At 33.4% G+C, this 21,269-nt stretch overlaps 2 protein-coding genes and 2 long non-coding RNA genes across 4 annotated transcripts; 1 reads left to right on the top strand and 3 right to left on the bottom strand.

Moving 5' to 3' along the window:
• Positions 1-1,241: 1,241 nt before the first annotated feature.
• LOC133846979 (NADH-ubiquinone oxidoreductase 49 kDa subunit) lies at positions 1,242-6,639 on the bottom strand. Its single transcript, XM_062281683.1, is given in 8 exon segments — positions 1,242-1,399; positions 1,402-2,008; positions 2,065-2,159; positions 2,162-2,251; positions 5,810-6,011; positions 6,074-6,183; positions 6,253-6,374; positions 6,446-6,639. Coding segments are annotated over 8 exon segments (1,401 nt in total). The 5' UTR covers positions 6,541-6,639; the 3' UTR covers positions 1,242-1,319.
• Positions 6,640-7,224: 585 nt separating this feature from the next.
• LOC133846978 (uncharacterized) lies at positions 7,225-15,811 on the top strand. The gene is given in 7 exon segments (XM_062281682.1): positions 7,225-7,585; positions 8,097-9,082; positions 10,863-10,900; positions 10,903-11,172; positions 11,246-11,806; positions 11,809-11,910; positions 14,286-15,811. Coding segments are annotated over 6 exon segments (1,623 nt in total). The 5' UTR covers positions 7,225-7,585; positions 8,097-8,702; the 3' UTR covers positions 14,558-15,811.
• Positions 15,812-16,211: 400 nt separating this feature from the next.
• Positions 16,212-18,293, bottom strand: LOC133847001 (uncharacterized). The gene is made up of 3 exons (XR_009895108.1): positions 18,237-18,293; positions 18,004-18,178; positions 16,212-17,926 (listed from the first exon to the last, which is right to left on the bottom strand). It is a non-coding gene; the product is annotated as an uncharacterized LOC133847001 (long non-coding RNA).
• A 1,386-nt stretch (positions 18,294-19,679) lies between these two features.
• On the bottom strand, positions 19,680-20,549 carry LOC133846949 (uncharacterized). The gene is made up of 3 exons (XR_009895079.1): positions 20,384-20,549; positions 20,099-20,314; positions 19,680-19,978 (listed from the first exon to the last, which is right to left on the bottom strand). It is a non-coding gene; the product is annotated as an uncharacterized LOC133846949 (long non-coding RNA).
• Between the last annotated feature and the right edge of the window lie 720 nt (positions 20,550-21,269).

A 21,269-nucleotide genomic window follows, 5' to 3' on the forward strand; every position in this document is an offset into this window, starting at 1 on the left:
CAAGTGAATTTTTAAAGTTAAAGGCGCATTAGATTACTTAGAAGTTATTTCGGAAAAATGTTATATAATGCATTATAATAGTGAAAAGCGGCTGCAGTTTTAGGGTTTATTTCTTTGCTTTATTATCTGGTATATACAATAGAATATGGACAGCAGAAACGAACTGTTGATGTAGGGGACCGCATGCTGGTTTCAACGTTTTGGAAGAACACTTGCTGCCAAATCGTAGAAGCTTCACTTCTTCACTTCTGTGTGCACTTTACTAGCTTATGTTTAAGATATTCTTATAATTATGCTTAAACAAAGCTTAGCCTAAGCGGCCGCTTTTTTCTCACTAGTGGAGAGAGAACTGAGAACTATGTTGCAGACATGACCTGTGTAAATGCTGCGTATATTAGTCGGTAAGTGCCTGTCATCCTCTTAGTAAGTTCCAACGAAATAGGGAAATAAAACATTTGGAAATTAAGTAGATGTTAAAAATGTTTTTTTGTTATGGAAACAGCGGAATGCCGCAGCGTTCGGCTTTTCTGACTCTTACTTTTCTCTACATTTTGAAGCTAAATAAGTTTACTTTTACAGACAGCATTATTGCAGCCCCAGAAAAGCCAAATGCTATGATTGGAACCCCAGAGCTTCTTCGAGAAATTTCAAAATTTGAAGTTTAAGGGCAGCGCATCACACCAGTCACATCAGTTCATTCGCAGATCGCATTTTATGATGACGTATTTCGATGATCTGTACTTTAGTTTGTATGTATGCGTATGTTAAAAATGTGATTTACATTATTTAGTAACTAAATTTTAGTTGCTAAAAACTCATGCCAAAATCGTAATATATATTTTTTCTCAACGTGTCGCGGGCGACACTATTTATAATGAAAAAATGAACTTAAACAATTTTAAAAATAAGTTAAGGTTTTTCTTTTAGCTCTCGATTATTTATATCTATTTAGAACTAAGATTGATTTTAGGATCGTTTTGTGTTTTACCATAAATTCGTTCATTATTCGGTTTGCGTACGAATTCGGTAATTTTTCCAATTATCTTAAAACAGAAAGTAATTTCAAAGTCATTCTTGGATTAAATTAAAGTTCTAATCAAGAGTTATTAGATTCGTCCTTACTCACTTTAGATGGTGTAGCGTGCGACATTTTCGCCAGAGAATTACCCTTATATTGTTGTTAATGCTTATATATAAATTAATTTGTACTTTCAGTTTTGCAAGCATTTTTCAAATTGGCGTTAATGATTTGACTAAGATTTATTTATTTGTATTGTTTACAATTCATTGTATAGCCAAAACCGTATTGAATCAAAAGTTCATCGATCAATTTCGCCAAAAACAACATCAAGAGTGCCAATAATTGCAACAACATCGGCCAACATATGTTGCTTTCCAATTTTTCAAGTGCAGCCAAATGAGCAAATCCGGGGGCTTTAATCTTGCAGCGATATGGGCGGCTTGAGCCATCGGCTACCAAATAAACGCCGAACTCACCCTTTGGAGCTTCAATGGCTGCATAAGTCGCACCAGGCGGTACTTGATAACCCTGGGTAAATAATTTAAAATGGTGGATAAGGGCTTCCATCGATGTCTTCATTTCAGAGCGCGAGGGCGGCGTAACTTTAGCATCATCCGTCTTAATTTCACCGGGTGGCATTTGATTTAAGCACTGATCGATAATGCGTAGTGATTGGCGCATCTCTTCAATGCGACATAGATATCGATCATAGCAATCGCCTTTTGTACCGATTGGTATATCAAAGTCAACCAAGTGATAAGCATCATATGGTTGTTGCTTTCTCAAATCCCATTTGATGCCCGAACCTCTTAGCATAACGCCACTGAAACCATAGTTGAGAGCTTCCTCAGCTGACACAATACCAATATCTTCAGTTCGTTGTACCCATATACGGTTCGTACTAAGCACATCCTCGACCTCATCTAAACGTTCAGAGAACTTAGATGCAAATTCATAAATATCATCCATTAAACCCAATGGCATATCCTGCAAAAAATGTTTCGACGTTAAGAATATATTAAATGTATAAATATTTAAATTACTAATGAGACTCCGCCTGGTCGAATATAAGCGGCATGCATGCGGGCGCCTGAAACACGTTCATAGAATTCCATCATTTTCTCACGTTCTTCAAAAGCCAGAAAAACGGAGTCAGCGCACCAACGTCTAAGGCATGAGTGCCTACGGCCATGATATGATTGAGAATGCGAGTTAATTCAGCAAACAGTGCTGCAATGAAAAAAGATTTAACAAAATTAACTAATTATACTGTGATATCGACAAATTAGATACAGTATTTATTGTTTTATTTTAATCTATATCAAAATGTAACATCAAATTTTATTTTACCGGTGTATTTATATGTATATTCGTTTGTTGATGACTAAAATGTGAAGCATTTAACGACAGTATTGTTGCCCTCAAAATTCAGAAAATTATTCCTTCGTCAATGAGTTTTATCAGATTGACAGCGCCTCTAAATTTTGTGTATTTTAAAAATAATACAGTACCTATTAATCCTGATATTGCTGATTTTTCTTAATTGCATATTCTATATTATTCATTTTAATAAAGAACAAAATTTGTACTCCCCTTTTCATATTCACAAGTTTCTTTCGATTTGTAAAACGATCAACTTCTTTTGCCGAAAAAGTAAATGCTTTTTTCTACTAGAGGTGGAGAACAATCAAATGCACTATCGATGGTTGTCGCTATCGAGCCACAAACCATAGCAACAGACACTTCCGAGAGTGACCCAAATACTATCGATTGTGCCATCGATAGCTGGCGTCTCTGCAATTAAGAATAACAAATACATATGGATTGCTGTGTCAAAATAGGCATGTTTAATATATTTTTATCTATACACCTAGAGCATTAAGTATTGTATGCATCATCACCATTGTCTGTGATTCTGTCATTGAAAAAATCATACTTTTCCCATTATTATAAATATATATGTAAGATGGAAAGGGCGATGAGTCGGTGTGAACGGACATCGATATATCGGTATGAGAAGATATCGATTGGTCGACGTGAGGAAGTATCGAGTAGCCGGCGAGAGTAGAAATCGGAGTCGACAGAAAGGAACAAGCGTCAGTAAGAGAACAGGCGGCAGTACGAGTAGAGCAGCAGTACGAGAACAGCAGTAATACAAGCACAACAGTAGTACGAGCAGAACCGTGATCAGCAGTAAAGCAGAACAGCCGTGCGTGTCATCGTATTCAGCAGTATTTAAATTATCAATAATCAATTATCTTAAACTTACATTATAACTTACTATATAATAATAAAACTAAGGCAACTAGCCTTATATATATATATATATATATATTATTATAAATATAATAAATAATAAAATAACGTATTCAATTTCAACGACTTATTTCAAATTATAATTATTAAAATTGAATAGTAAAACAAATCTTTTTATAACTTAGAAAACGCAAGGTCATTAAAGACACCAGTTATAAAAAGGTTTGTTTTACTATTCAATTTTAATAATTATGAATTTGAAATAAGTCGTTATTTTGTATTTTTTTGTATAGGCAATCTATTATCAACAGATAATTTGTTTCTTAAATTTAATTTTTGTATGTTCAAATTAATATTCATATTTTTTACAATGTATATTGTTTATGAACATAACTCAATAATATACCATTGTGGGCAAAAATTAAGGTGAATTTGTTTGTAAAATGAAAAATCTTTATTTATTCTTCTAAATCAATTTCATTCCCTTCAAAGTAATCCCCTCCCGATAAAATACACTTATTACAACGTTTTTTCCAATCCTCGAAACATGCCAAACATGCCATCCGGTATAGCCATCAGCCCTTTCTTCGATTCAGCTTTTATCTACTCAATCGACTCGAAACGCGTTCCTCAAAGTTGTCTCTTCAGTTTTGGGAATAGCCAGAAGTCGCACGGAGCCAAATCAGGCTAATACGGTGGTTGTGGGTCGAATTTTTGGCGAAATGGTCAAGAAGAACGTGTACAGAAATTAGTCGATTTGGTCTTTCAAAATGGTTTTCACAGATCCTTCTGATATTTCGATCATATCAGTAATGTCTCTAATAGTCAACCGATGATTTTAACGCACTAATTCCTGTTCTGTTGACCTCGATTGTCGTCCGGAGCGCTCCAAGTCATCAACACGTTCTCGACCCTCTTTGAAGTCTTTGTACCACTTATAAACATTTTTGTGACATGGTAGAATCACCAAAGGCCTTCCGCAACATCCTCAACGTTTCCGCAGCCGATTTGATGGCACTCAATTAAATCAGACATTGTAAAAATCGAAAAACGCACTCTTCGTCGTTTGGAAAACACAAGCGTAAATATATTACTGATAATGACAATCACATGAAATTTGTCCAAGATGTCATCAACAGTCCTGGCAACTCAAGAAAAAGAACTATCTCGAATAGTTAGGTTAGTTAGTTGAAAATTCACCTTACTTTTGCCCACAGTAGTATGTTATCATTCTTTTAGTTTTTTATAAATTGGACAGATGGTTTCAGGAGCCGCATGTACACGTCGCAAAATGTAATTTTCCAACTACGCGCATAGCCTCTAACGTCAAAAGCAAACGCGCAGTGGCGAAAGCTCGCAGCCGACGGTACTATCTTCTATAATTGTATCATGGACGTGGGCACTACACTGTGAAGTTGACACGATACAACCGTTATGTCTACCACGAAAACAAAATCGGGTTATTATACTGCCTTCCGGTAGAAGGGTATTAAAACGTTGTGCCGGCATTTTACAGGCAGAAGGCACCTACGACCCCATAAAGTAATATATTCTTGATCGGCGTCAACAACCGAGACGATCTCGCCATATCCGACTGTCCGTCTGTCTGTCCGTATGAAACACTGGGTCTTAGAAACTATAAGAGATAGAGCTATAATTTTTTCGACAACATTTTTTATGTTTGCACGCAGATCAAGTTTGTTTCAAATTTTTGCCGCGCCCACTTCCGCCCCCGCAAATATACAAAGATCGAATAACAAGGGTAATTTTAAAGCTAGTGTCGCGAATTTTGGTATATACAATCAAACCTATAGTAATTATAATTCCTGAATTTGGTTGCGATGAAATACTTTTGTATGGGCAAAAACGCCTACTTACTAGGGTCTTAGTTGCTTTAACTCAAAATCTGGTATATTGCGCCGTCTGTGGTATATTTTCAATGTGGTATGTACTATATCGATATACCAAGCATACCATTTGGTATGTTTCTAGTATTTTTAGTATATTTTAAAAAATAATACCGCAATATTTTACTTATATTCAAAATGGACAGCGGGTATCTCACAGTTGAGCACACTCGACTGAAGCGTTCTTACTTTGTGTTATATATACAATATTTCAATAGCTTTTAGTCGAGTGTGCTGACTGACCTGTGGTAATTTGAGCATTTGTAAAAGAAACAAAAAAATAATAAGCTATTGGTTATTCAGGGCTATTAGCTATTGCCCAAAGAACTGGGATTGACTAGTGTTGTGAGTCATGGACCATATAATCATTAATCTGATCGGTAACTTGAAGAAAATAAATGATGATTTAATGCTTTGCATATTCAGTCTAATAGCTTAAAACTTATGGCTGAGTATCCAAAAGCCAAAAGGTCAAGGTTATTTTCCTACCATCGTATAATCCACCTACGACCCCGTTGGTCTCCGATTTCATGTGCATTTAAGTTAAGATAAAATGATAATTTGGTTGGTATTTGAAAATTAACAAGTTCGATACCTTACTAAATAAAAAAATTAAGATACATACTTCGAATGTATTTGGCACGCAGAGGAACTTCGATGTTGAGTAGCTTCTCGACGGCCAATGAGTAGCATTGCTCATTGCACATCATCGACACGTAATCCAAACGATCAAAGTATGGCAGTGCTTGTGTATAGGTCTTGTACTCGATTAACTTCTCAGTGCCACGATGCAGGAGACCAATATGGGGATCTGCTCGCATCACCGTCTGTAAATAATACAAATACGGCAATTCATAATAATAATAATAACGAAGAATATAATAATAACCTCGCCATCAAGCTCAAGCACAAGACGTAGAACACCGTGGGCTGCCGGATGCTGGGGTCCAAAATTTAAGGTCAAATTGCGAACTGATTTCTCAACGGGTACTACTTTGCCTGATATCGAAGAATATGAAGTTTTACAGATACAAACGTGAAATTGATGTAAACGTGGACTAAACATACTGTTCCATGGGGGCACTTGCCACAGTGCGGTAACTTCATCTGGATACATCACTGGACCGCTGAATTGTTTCATAAATTCAGGATCTGGATACCATTTAGCTGCTCCTCTGTATTGATTCGTACTAAAATAAAGGAAATTTGAGCGCCATAAGTATGGATACTGATTATGTAAGCGTAGGGTTCTTTTGCCTACCTAAGCACACTGCCACCAGCCGCTGTAATCTGCGATTGACCTTTCAAAAAGTGAATTCCGACACTCGTTGACCGCTTTACAATATTGCTAAACATTTTTAAAGTTTAAAACAATTAGTTGACCCTTCACTCAAACAAAGCTATAAATGAAAAACCCAACGTTCTAACAGCTGATGAGACGAATGCAGAGTGACTGAAAACTAAATTTAAAATGGAATATTTTTGACAAAAATGTCAAAAATATACCACATCCATAATTAGTATATTATAAAGTAATGATTGTTCTCAAAAAAAATAAAAATTTTAAACATACATATAATTAATATCAGCGTTCACAAGTTTTCTATGTAATTTATTTTTATGCGAAATTCACTCGATTAATTGAACTGCTAAGTCACAGAAGTGGTTTTGGTTTTACTTAAATATTCAATCGAAGCGAAGAAATACTGATGTATCTAAAAATACTTGTCTTAAAAATAGCTTTTAGATACAGATACTTTTCTGATACACTACCACACTGAATGCTCCGTATTATTCTTTTTACGCTTAGCATAGCTCATTAAATACGACATCAATTTTTAAAATTGTTTATATTAAGTGAAAAAATTTTGAAATATGTATGTGGTGGTGATTAATAATATAATATTAATATTAACCTGTTTCAATAGAAAGATGTGATTCAGTGCCATGTAAAATATATTCCATAATTTACCATTATGTATGAATAGCAATATGGCTCAAAAGTGTTTAAAGTTCTGTATTGAGTGCTAGAATTTACTCCGAGAATGATTGTAATTTGTTTATACAATAATATGCCCGTGTCACATATCTGCAAATTATTTGTAAAGTATTCCTAATAAAAATAAGAGAAGTTTACATAGTTGGCGAATACTCTCATAGATTTCTGCGGCTGTGTATGCCCGTTTATACGAGTGTGCGTGCAAATGTATTATATGATGTGTGTATACAGAAAATCGTCACGTTCGATGTTAAAAAATTGAGTCTGTTTTAAGGGGGAGGAAAATCGAGAGAGCAAGAGAATGAGTGAGAGAGAACCCCTAGTGTAAGGCAGCAACAACAAAAATTATCCTGCCAAAACAAGCCATAAAAGTCAGGATTGAACAAAGAATAGAATGGTCATGTAATTGCTTTTATAACTTGAATGTAATTAACATTATACACTGAACACGCATGTCAATCAAGGTTCTAAATTAAAAATTAGTGAATATAAATACATACATATGTTGATTGTGTGGTGTATGATTGCGTTAGCTGTTGTTAAATGGGAAAGTTTATTAAATAACTAACAGAATAATCCCATACAGCTAGTAAAATCATTGGAATTTGACATTTAATGAAAGTTGTTCAGTGAAGACAATTTCTGAATTTCATAATTATTTTAACTATTCCATTTCCCATATTGTCACATACACCGTCAAAACGTTATATTATTCACTAATTTTTAAATGTATATCCATAATTTTGAAGGAACCCATTTTTATATTGATGTGATATTTTTTTAAAATCACTAGTATTCGAACGATTTTTTGTTTTGTTTTACTTCCAAAAATACTATTTTTTGTTCATTCTAATCTAGCAATCGAGTTAGACTATTGATTTAACTATAACGCTTCTTAAATTGTTTCTTATAGAAGGTCGAAATGTTTCCGGATCCAAATTTAATTGTGTGGCTGAATGGTAGAACTTGACATTTGCTGAAGTTTCAAACTCCATAACGAAGTTAATATCAATACATCAAAGGAGACGCAACAAGTATCGACGGGTATGCACAAGCCGACAACCCACAATAATGAGAAGTCGATGGTAGCAGCATCAGTAAACCATTATAATCAAGTGGTTATAGTCGCCAAAAACAAACTCGATGTCAATACCAATACCAACATTAAAACAAGTAACAAGTCGAGAACAATCACACTCGAGAGTAGCGACTAATGGTAATGGTTTATTATCAGTCACATTGTCGTCATCATCGCAGTGCTACTGCATGAAGTACTGCCAATCACCAACTGGGATTCACGATTGGCGGGATTGTCAGGTGCCTGGAATAAAAATTAGCAAAACTACAAATGCATTTCGATCTACAGCCCTTGATAACTGTACACGCACGTCAGCAAAGAGCGAGATCGAAATCAGACTAGAACAACCACACGTTTAAACCCAACGATGCATCGAAAACCAAAAGTAAATGCAAGACTAAATCCAAGGAAACTGTTGTCTCTGAACTTGTGTCCAGTGGGATGATCCCTCAAATTAATCATAGGCACTACGATATTGGCATTAACCATAATAAGCCCCAACAAGAACCTCAAATTCAGGAAGATACCGAGCAGCCGACAGAACATACTTCCACCAAGATTATGGCATCTACTCAAAATGTAGAAAACAACCTGAGGAGGATTACGGATAGCACCAATAACACCATCAGCAATAATGGCAACACCAAGCAAAGGAAGAAGAGCACTCAATCGCGATTTAAAATGTTAGTGCCGATACCCACGTTGGGCACCACTTCGTTCGTCACTTTCCTCACAATCATCTGCATAGAAACCGTTCTACTTTCGACAATGACTAGCTGTGCTAAAACATTCTACATGCATTGGAACACGTCGAACAGCATGTGAGTAATTTTTAATTATTTGATTTATTAACGAGGTTACTAGATGCATGTATTAAAACCACGAATATTGTCATTCATGGTTACTCTAGAAAAAATCTTGCAAATACACAACATTTATACTAATATATGTACATGCACATTTATACAAATTAAAATGCAATTTAATAAAATATCTGAAATTTCCATTGCTACATGTGTCAAAAAGTTATTGTGCTTGCGGAATTAACATAAACAAAAGTTTAAGTAGTTCTAAAACCTTCAGACGTAAATATATAAAATTACGTATGTATGTATGTATGTAGGCGTTTCTCCCTTGGACGCAAGTTACTGCTATGTATACGCATTACCACGCACTTCAGTTGCAACTTGCAACAGGGGCTTGACAAGGAAATTGTGCACGCACAAAGAGTCGGGGCAAACACCTTATTTCCACCCTCATCCACATCCTCGTCCATGTCTTGATAGGAACACTTCCGTTGTATAGGTAACTTAACAATTGTTCGTGATAGCCTTTGCAATATGGAAATACATGATGCAAATGCGTTTGCCACATTTATAGATATGTTTTTCTGCACTTTTGCAATATTACTATTGTGTGAGTTCTCTATAATATTTGTATACCCGCTACCCAAAGGGTTGGAAGGAGGCATCCTATATATTTCTTTTTGATCAGGGGCAATAGCCCAGACGATATAGTCTTGTCCGACTGTCCGTTTGAAGCACTGGATCTAGCACACTATAAATGATAAAGACGCCATTTTTTCCGACAGCACTTGATGTGTTTGCAGGCAGATCAAGTTTGTTTCCATTTTGCCACGCCCACTTCCTTACCGCAAATCTACAAAAGATTTTTGGTACACACAATAAAACAATTGTATTTAAGATTCCTGAAAATTTGGTTGCGATCAGATAAAAATGTCAAGTTATTAAAGAAATACTTTTGTATGGGCAAAAGCGCATACTTACTACGACGGGCCTTAGTAGTTTTGGCAGAGAATATATTTTGTACTCTATGGAATATTTTGAATGTTGTACTATATCGGCAAATCAAAAGCATATATGTATATAAATAAGGAATATAAAGCAAATAAATAATCACTCATTAAAGGTGTTTTGTTATGTGAGCATTTTCTTTTTAAGAATAAAAATTATAATTAATTAAAGACCACTTCATTTAATACCATGTCACCTAAGTTGGGGAAGCATTAATGAATTTAATCAAGAAAAAATGTGTGAGTGTGCTTGATCTTCTAACAGTTCTCAACGAAACCAAAACAGTCGAGTATTATAATTTTAATACACCAAATTAAATGGCACATTAATATAACAAGTATTGTCTATGAAAATTTGGCTCCATCTCGAATAGTCACTGTTGATGGCAGAAGTGGCCGCACTAACCAACTGACGGTGTTGTCGCGATCCATATATCGAATTGTTATCGATGGCGAAAAAGTTGGTATATTGTGCGTGTAATCTCGATGTTTATACGGAAGGACAGACAGACATGACTATATCGATCCATCTATTGATGCTGATCAAATCGAGATGCCTTCTTTTATCTATTGTATAAATAACCTGTACCACAAAATTATAATACCCTTCTACTATATGGTGGTAGCGTATAACAAGAGGGGCATGCAAGTAATTCAAATGAATACCTTATATTATTAATAAAATTAATTTTTATCTTTTAGATTTTACCTATATACATATTATTTTGTTTAGTTGCAATAAAAGAATAATAAAAAAATAATTGCAATTTATGTGAATTTTTATACAGATTTCGGATTGACAACACTGATCACATTATTGACGTGAATAAGGAAATCTAGCCTTTGAATTTGACCAAGTGCATATAATATGTCCAGTTTACGAACCGGGAGCATTTGAGAATGAAACAGAGAAATATATCATATACAATGTTTCGAAAGTAGAGTATGAAACATGTCGCATAACGAACGCCGATCCGCGAGTAATAGCTATATGTGATAAGCCCCAAAAATTAATGTTTTTTACTATAACTTTCCGGCCATTTACACCGCAACCAGGTGGTTTAGAGTTCCTACCTGGAAATGATTACTATTTCATTTGTAAGTATAACCTTTTCGGAGTATAAGTATAATAAACAAAATTGTAAATAAGTAGTTTTGTTTTTTTTTTTAGCAACTTCATCAAAGGACGACTTGTATCGACGAATTGGAGGCCGCTGTTCAACAAATAATATGAAAGTTGTATTCAAAGTGTGTTGTGCAGCAGATGAGAAAAATCGAACATCGCAGGAGACAACACTTGGACCAGCAGACAGTGGTGGAGTGTTATCTGTTGGTAACGGGGTGGTGGACAATACTGGTGTTAATACTGATCACAACTCAAATGTAAATGTTAAGCTTGCCCACGGCCACGGGCATAATCACAATACGATTGGGATCAGTAGCGGCAATACTGGCTTAGTGCCACCAATTGGAAACGGTGGAGGCCTTCAGCTAAAGCCAATTAATGGATTGGGTACATCCATCAACTCCAACATTGATCAATTTAATCGCGTGCCCTTGCAACCAAACATAATTAGCAACAATATTGGTACTGATATTGAAAACGGGGCTTCAATTGGCACTGGCGTTGGCAGTGGTGGCATTATCTTATCACCTGGCCATGGCAGTATTAATATGTTGCCACCTGGGCGTGGTGGAGGCGTTCATTTGCCGGCCCACACGGGTCACCATCACATCAAACGGGAATTCGCATTAATAATGTGCCAACGCAGCAACATAATAATCAACAACAACATCCGCACCATAAAAGCAGCAACAACAATATGAACTCGAATGGTAAGGATACAACAATTAACTCAGATACACAAATATCAGAAGTTGATCAGAACTATGTGCAAGAAACTGTTGGCGGCGGCTCGGTTGGCAATTTTCATGGTCAATATCAGTTGTCATCAGCTGTTGATATAAATCATAGTAATGTTGTACAAAGTACCATCACCTACTGGCCGCCAATGATAACAACATCGTGGGGCACTTCGAATGCAAATACATCTTTATCTACCATATCTTACAATAGCAATAAACAATTCTTAAACTACCCAATTTCATATACAAAACAAATTGTAACTAACATAACAAACACAATCAGTCAAAACATAACTCGTATTAGAAATTACACAACATCATCCCCAGTCATGGTAATAATCAGATGAAAAGTAAGTAGAAATCATCTAGAAAACGTATTTGCATTTTCCCTAAACGATTTAAAGTCTCCCATTCAAAAACAAGAAAATTATGTTGGAAAAATAATTGGGAATATTTTATGGAAGACTAGTGATATTGAACTAAAACAAGTAAGAAAGTTACAGTCGAGTGTGCTCGACTGTGAGATACCACTACCCATTTTGAATAAAAGCAAAATATTGCGGTATTTTTCAAAATATTGCAAAATACAAATATACTAAAAATATACCAAACGGTATATTTGATATATCGATATAGTACCACATTCAAAATATACCATAGACGGCACCCGAAGATTGTCGGCCAAAGCAACTAAGACCCCTAGTAAGTAGGCGTTTTTGCCCATACAAAAGTATTTCTTTAATAACTTCCAAAATTTTTATCTAATCGCAATCAAATTTTCAGAAATCATAAATACTCTAGTTATTATTGTATACACCAAAATTTGATGTTATTCGATTTTATTGATTTCCGGGGGCGGAAGTGGGCGTGGCAAAAATTTGAAACTAACTTGAACTGCGTGAAAACATAACAAATGCCGTCGAAAAACTTATAGCTCTATCTCTTATAGTTTCTGAGATCTAGGTGTTCATATGGACAGACGGACAGACAGAAAGACGGACATGGCTACATCGTCTCGGCTGTTGATGCTGGAATATATATAAGTATAAAAACTTGTATGATGCATTTGATTAAAACGCTGTTATTTTAATGCTTAGCTGGAAAAATGTTTCCGTATGTTGTTTCTATTGTTGAAGCTAAAAACATCAATTTTAGACGGGCAACAGTATAGGGGGACTTTCCGAGAGCATAAATGTTTAAATGTTCCTAAATAAAGAAAAACTTTGTACTTGGAAACGCTTGTCGGGCAACTGCATTAGATTGATTTATGTAATTTACTTAAATTCTTAAAAATAAAAAATTAACTTAAGAAGTCCCCTAGATTGTCAAAATCCTATAGTGTGCATCGTCAAAAGTAATGTTTCTTAGCTTATAAAACCAACATAAAACCAAATGCTTAGTTGCAGACATTGACAATGCCAAAACAAAAAAAACATTAAAAAATGACATTGACACTAGATATTTACCGTGTCTTTCGCTTATATTTAAATTTCAGTTGCAAAACGATAAAACTAACAATACAATTCTCTAAGAAAAACGAAACACCCATAATTCTTTCATGACATTGACTTTCATGACAAGATTGTTTGATGGTCGATTAGTTGATCGCCGAAGCAAGCGTTTGCGGTCACACAGGCCCACTTGCATATTAGAGTAGCTGTTCATCTGCACTTGAAAAACCGAAAAACCGAAAAACCGAAGAAAAACTATGCTGCTGGAGAAAGCAAAGGGAGAGCTCTGTATTTGATTCACAGAGAAAAGGTTGTTTCAAATTTTCGCCATTTTCACTCGCGCCCCTACTAATCGATAAAAATCGAATAACAAGAGTATATAACTCCTTACATTTAATCTTTAATCTTACAGCATAATATTTAGTTATTTTCATTTTTAATCTTTTTAGCATTTTAAGTATTATTACCTAATTTTATTATATGTCCGACGATTAATTGATTGATGGTTTTCGTTGTTCAAAGTTTATCTATCTTGTTTGTTCGGGCGTTGACAAGACCATGTTGCTGCGCCAGTTAACAGTACTAATTAGTCAATGTACAAACCAAAAAATTCTTGTAAACCAATCATAGCACCCATGGTACATTTAATAATTATTTGTTGGTAAAGGTAAAATGAAAAACATTGTTTTGCAGTTCATATATTTTATTGGGGGTTGATAAACATCTCTCAAAATGATCCAGAGAATATTAAACAGATCATAATCATGATTATGAATAAAATATTTCTAGCATTTAATCCGATTACACAATATTCATTCAATGTCAACTAACGTCCCAATTTTATGTAAAATAAATTTATAATTTCTCATCATTAATAAACTCAACAAATTGCAGATGACCATCACAATTATGATAAACATCCAAATGAGGTAGTCAAGAATGAGGAACTCACATATAACAGTGGATCAACGCGAACTAGTGGAACTAGTAATATTCAAGGATACGTCTGGTCATGGATTTGGATGGGCTTATCCACTTCTCTCAGCACTAATGCTATTAATTCAACAATCGTGCTTGCTTTGCTGGTGGTAATAATATTTAATCACCTGTTCAAGGCTCATCAAGCAACTTCTCGTCATCGTGAAGAAGAACCCATTAGCTGTTGATCGCTGAATTTAAAAACAGTTTGACATAGCTGCTTCATCATATTGAGGGCCATTAAATTATACAATACGTATTGGTGGAATTACATATAGATAATAATTTTATAGCGGACGGAGTATGGAAGAATTTTCGTCAATAGAATTAGTCGATTTGAATATATATCGATACGAGAAACGGATAGTAAAAAGAAGGAGAAAGGTGAAATAGTAATAAAATAAGTAATAAGCATATGAAAATTTCAACCGCATTAAAACATAGTTTATAGCGATTTTAGGTTTAATGCATACTTTTTAGGGTAAACAATAAAAACGGACAGAACGCCGATATATAGATTACTGTTTGCATATTTTATAAAGATCTTAAAATCGATTCAAAATAATTAATACCACATGACCTTATATAATAATGAGAGTCCAACATAATTCAAATATTTTAATCCCAATTTTTTTGTCGACATTAATTAAATGCAAATCTATCCATTATTTATATGCAATTTATTTTGAAGTTGATTCTGATTCAAATTATACGATAACCACAAAATGGGTGTGCAGTCTAATAAAGTAATTAGAGTCAAGAAATTAATTCCGAACAGTATTGGCAAGACACGCTCGTTAACTCAATTCGATAACCAATAATTCCAACACTCATACAAATAATTCTGTCGTCTTGAAAATGCGAAGACATAAGGTTTATTGACTGAAAAATTGAAGATAGTATATATGCATTACGTACATTTACATACATATAAAAAATATTCTCATTTAAGTAGTCCATAACGTAGTGCACGAGCAAATAAAACGTACATATATACAGATATTAAAAATCCATTTAAATGTTACAGTAAAAGTCGTGTATGTAAACAATGAAATTTACATTTAAAATTACTATTATTATATATATTTATATATATATAAGTAAGTAAGTATTTTGAGTATGGGAAAGGTGAAATTCAAAGAACTCAACTGTAAGTTTTATGTTCTTTTTAAGTATTAAGTTTTTAATTTTTGTTTTTCTTTGTTTATCGATTAAATTGTTTTGTAGATTAACTAACAAGGCACACACATATATATTTATATATATATATATATATATGTGTGTGTCATTGTATTTTCAAAATATGTGACAAATTACATGTGTCAAATGACACAACAAAATCTAGGTGAAATTGATTGTATATTTAACTATAAATATAAAAATGAAACAAATTTGTATATCATGTATTGAGGCACATTCGCTATATTAAAAAAAAAAGAAAACTGTATTTGACAAATATTTATACATATATTTATATACCAATACTAGCGAGTTTTACAAAAGAAGTACATAAATTCATAGAAAAATTTGCACACCTTTTAACGGTCATAAATGAAATATGTAAACCCCAATCCAGCATTACCTTATTGTTCAAGATGTTTTGTCTTTTGGTTTGTACAAACATCATTAACACATTCTTTTTATATCTTCACACAAAGAGTATACATCAATTGAATAATTCATCCATAATTATTACATTAGTAGACTCCACTAATCTTAATAACCACAATTACAAAACAATAGTAATTTAATAAACCCAACTAATACTTACGACTAAACCGAATTTACATCATCCAACCAACAGCCCAATTCAACTCAGTTTCAAGTTTTTTCATATGAGGAGCTTCGAACTTCATTGAACACATTAAAAATCATGCAGTACTATATACACATACACATTCAACAATAGTATTAAATTTAGATTATTCATATAATACACTACAATAAAATTCCGTACACATTAAAACTCAATAAAACCAAAACATATTTGAATACTCAAATAATCTTTTAATGAGTTATTGAAGTGAGAGATAAATCTTAAATTACAAAGTTTAATTATGTGCATTGATCTTGCAGAGATACTTAGTTGTACAAACCATTAAAAACCTTGTGGCAAGCGTCAAAACCTTGAAAATTTATAAAATTGCTTGATTTATATTATTTTAAAACCCAGAACAGCTTTCTCGATAAGTATCCAATTACAGTGCGTAATAATACAACTGTGTCCATGTTGTATTATAGATCTTTAATTTTTGATATATATTTTGTATTATATTACAATAATTGAAATTATCACTAATATTATTTATTTTGAACCATACAACTTAATTTTTCTCTTAGTCTTATAATTCTGATCATTGGGGTGTAAATCAGTATTGTGGTTTTAATAAGTATACTGCATCGTGCATAATAAGACTACTGATTAAGTGCATTGCTCAGTCGAAAACGTTGTTATGCTCCACCGCTTTTATCAACTTTCAGAAAAATGTATTAAGGAAAATTGCGAAATTATGTTATATATTATAAATTCAACTTAGAATACAGTACAGTGTTCTTCTAAAATTGGCATACAACTTGAATACAAAAAACATAAAATACAACCATCTGATTATGTACAAATTTGTAAGTCATAAAACATGCAGTCCTCTTTAACAATGTGTTGTTTAAAGACACACGTGCCTATTCAAATATACGTAAATAGAATTGAATGTTAACCATCATAGTTTTTCTATTTATAATTTTGTTTGTCATTTATTGAAATATTTACCAGCCATGCGCCAATTGATTATCCTCCCAAGCATAAAAACCAAAAATTAAGCAAACATGAATTGTATAGACATTTAAACAGTTACACAACCACACTCAGTCAGATTCACCGCTGCCACACTATATACAGTATTATTCTATCCAACTGACAACTGAAATATTTCAAGTTTTAATGTATAATTTTACAGAGATTGGTAAAATAAAAGAAAAGAGGACTAAATCTTAGGTTTTAAATGTAGCACAGCGTATTTATATACATATAACATAGTACTTATTACATTTAAGCTTTTAATTTAAGTCGGTTGAAAGCAAGCGAACATATAGTATATATGTGTGAAAAAAGAATCAATACAAATAAAAAATTTTAAAATAAGTACTCCAAATGATCCGGTTTTAATTTAGTTATTATTACGAATCTTAGGAATGTCTTTTACTATCAGTAGCTATATACTAATTAATTCTTTTATATGATCGCTGAAACTGGTTAGAAATCACAAAATTTGATCGAGCTATAAGGTTGACAATTTCAAAACTGACAAGCTAACCAACATTTCGGTAGCTCTCTTTTGAGTTTCACATTACGTTGCACTTGTCCTATTCTAATGTCTTTTCACTTTCACCTGCTACCCATAGGGTAGAAGGGTATTATAATTTTGCTACGGCACGAAATGGCAGAAGGAGGCATCTCCGACTCTATAAAGTACCGAGACAATATAGCCAGGTCAGTCTGTCTGTCTGCTGATCCATCTGTATGAGCACCAGTGTTGCCGTCAGCTCGTTACAGAAAAAGGCTAGATTGATTATAAAAAATGATAGAAAAGGACAAAAATTTAAAAAAGGACAAAAAAGACAAAATATTTTTCCATACATTTTATGTAATATCACTCTTTATTGCTTGCCAACTCGTTTAGAACATCGTCAATGTCATCATTGCAAACTTCTAAACTTTGATTTTTGTAGATTGGTTGCTTCCAATCATTTTTAAATATTTCTCAGGAATTTCATATTCATGGCAACATACGCCTTTCCGGCGTAGCCCAAACCTAAAAAGAAAAACAATTTTAATAAATGTGTGAAACAAAAGAGTATTAAATTATTTACCTGATCGATAAAATCGCATTTAAAGTTTCTATTTGCAGTCGGTTGCGCAATTTGGTTTTACTAAATTAGCTTTTGGTCACGACACATCCACTGCACCAGATCCGGCTAATTTAGCCATGAATCACGGAACTTTTGTTTATAAGCTTCTTTTGGCATCTTTCCCGCACAAATTTCACAATAAAAGTAACAACTGATAGCACTGGATATCGATATATACGATTCACGATTACATTCATTTAAAAGTGCTGCTATCGATATAAAAGTAATGTACATTTTGATTACTTTTCAGCACTTTACACAAAAATAAGAAGCGGATAAAAAGGCCAGGTCAAAATAAAAAGGACAGATAAAAGGCTAGGGATGTTTTAAATTTTTCCGGCTGACGCAGTTAAAAACCGGACAGATCTGTCCGGAAGAAGGATAAAACGGCAACACTGATGAGCAATAAGAGATAGAGACATAATTTGTTTTTCGACAGTACTTGTTATGTTTGCAGGCAGATCAAGTTTGTTTAAAATATTGCAACGCCCAATTCCGCCTCCGCAAATATACAATCTGGTATATTTTGCACTCTATGTTATGTAATGTAGTACTGTATCAATATACCTAAAATAGCGTTTGGAACATTTGTGGTATTTTGCGGTGTATTAATTATGTATATGTTGCTTCAAAATTATTACTGCTTTGCTTTTATTTAAAATGGGTAGCGGGTATCTCAGTCACTCAATTGCACACAAACGGAATCGAATAATTGTAATAATTGCTTTAAGAATAGTCAAAGTTATCGTGGAAAGTGCCTCATGCTGCCTAATCTTCAATATATCAATTGAATAGGGCTCCGACAATTGTTACCACATTTGGCTGTAGGGCTTGAGAGAGTTTAGGGTGAGCTCATTGGCTGCAGCATGGACATCACCTGGCCCTATAATATTCGACAAATTTGCTTTTCATAAAACAGTGCTATGAGTGAAGCTTCCTATTAAAAGAATACTTAACGGCAATTATACGCTATTGACATGATATTTAAAGGATTCCTTATTAAAGGATGCAGGTATACATGGTTTGGCTTTTAAAATCCAACTTCGAAGTGTCATGGTAGAGAACAATAAGCAATTGTTGTAATGAATTACATGGATGTGCTCGATAAACATCTATCAATTCAATAAAGCAGCTTTTGAAGTATTAAGACATCAAACCAGTTGATTTCCATCGATATCGTCTATTTCGATAAATATACCAAAATATTAGCCTAAATACGGCCACCTTTTCAAAATCATTAATGTGATCACTGATGCAGCTTCATTAGTCACCCTCTCTTACACAAAGCTGCTTATGGAATAATGCAGCAAAAGATTGTACTTAACGGAAATTTCAATGATGCACTTAAGCCTATTTAGACCAAGTGCATCAATGATGCAGTTCTATGATGCATGTGCTTACACCAAAACTGCATCACGCGAACAGCTGTTTAAGGGTGAAAAACTAAATAAACTGAAGCTGGGAGAAGAAGGATACCAAAGGCAATAAGTCATTTAAATGATTTGAATATATGTAGGTACATAGTAGCAAGATTTCCGAAAATATAAACAAATTATTTTTATAAATTATTATAACTAAACGTTAGTAAATGATGTATTTTGCAATATAATCCAGTCCAATCGTTTTTATTGTTGTGTGCTCTTAGTCCAAATTAAAATATAGTGTTTGACCTTATTTCTATCGAATCTTTCTAGTTATGCGAGCTTGCGTAATAATAAAGGCTGAATGTTATTAATAAAATAAAAAACCATGACATACTATTCTCATTTTTGCTCCATTTCTAGAAGCCATATAATGTAGTTGCAGTCACATTATCTACATACTTGCCAGATTCGTCAGCGTTGTATTTTGATATTTGCAAAATATTTGTTAGTTTTTAATCTCATTGAGATGTAAAATGTTAGCCTTTTCAAATTCTTCAAACTACCAAACTTTCAAATTTTATACAATTGTAGTCTTGAGCTACATTCCCGCTCACCTTCATGCTGCATGTGGACTCGATACATCTGGTTTATGTTGGGGCCTCAAATAAGTTGTTTCTATAAAGGAAATATGGGTCTTGCATGTGCGACCCAAAATTATATATGTATATAGATGCCTTGCCTTACCAAGTATTAGTTCAAAGAAAAAAAATATTCCTAACAATATTTTTAAATTTTTTCGATGTGACCATAAAATATTTATAGTTTGCCCTATAATATTTAAAAATGTCAAGATTTGTGAAAAGGTCTTACTGAAATGACGCTTTAGGTGAACACGGGTTTCTAGTTTAACCTAGATAATATCTGACAGAAGCCGTTTTATTTTGATTAGAAGTTATAATTTGTGTACCAAAATAAAAGAAAAATTTATAACTGTGTTGCGTATAGACTTTTCAGTTACTGATTAGATTTTCATATAAAAGTAACGGTATTTATTTCATACCAATGGAAATCAAACGACGAGGTCACACTCTTTTAATATTGGCTGGCTAAAATATAGAAAATCTCTTTTGGAACATTTCAGTATTTTATGAATATCTCACCTCCTTGAGCTGTGTTGTATTATCCAAAATGTTAATTTATTTATAAAAATTAATTTTTTACAACCAACACAAACATAACTTAAGTACAATATTAGTTAGGTTATTTTTTATTTTATACGAGTCTGGTGTACTAGATCTTGTGTTAAATTCTTGCACTATAATGACAAAAATAAATGTCGATTTTCTCTTAAGTGGCAGAAGAGAAATATAATCAGTGTCACCCTGTGGGCTCTTGGAAGTTTCGCATTTAGTAAGGACTTCAATATACGAGAGAGTGACTAGATGAAAACATTTAATCTCGGCAAACTGTTCTATTTCAAACTTTAATATTGCATTATAAAAAATGTGCTCATATACTTTATAAGTAAATGCCATAATTATTCATTATGTTGTTTTTAATTACTTCATTAATGAATGTGTTATCTCGTGAATATGTTTATAAGAATAATAGCCTCGTATGGCTTCAGAAT

Source organism: Drosophila sulfurigaster, chromosome 4 (assembly GCF_023558435.1).
Source record: "Drosophila sulfurigaster albostrigata strain 15112-1811.04 chromosome 4, ASM2355843v2, whole genome shotgun sequence".
NCBI lineage: Eukaryota > Metazoa > Arthropoda > Insecta > Diptera > Drosophilidae > Drosophila > Drosophila sulfurigaster.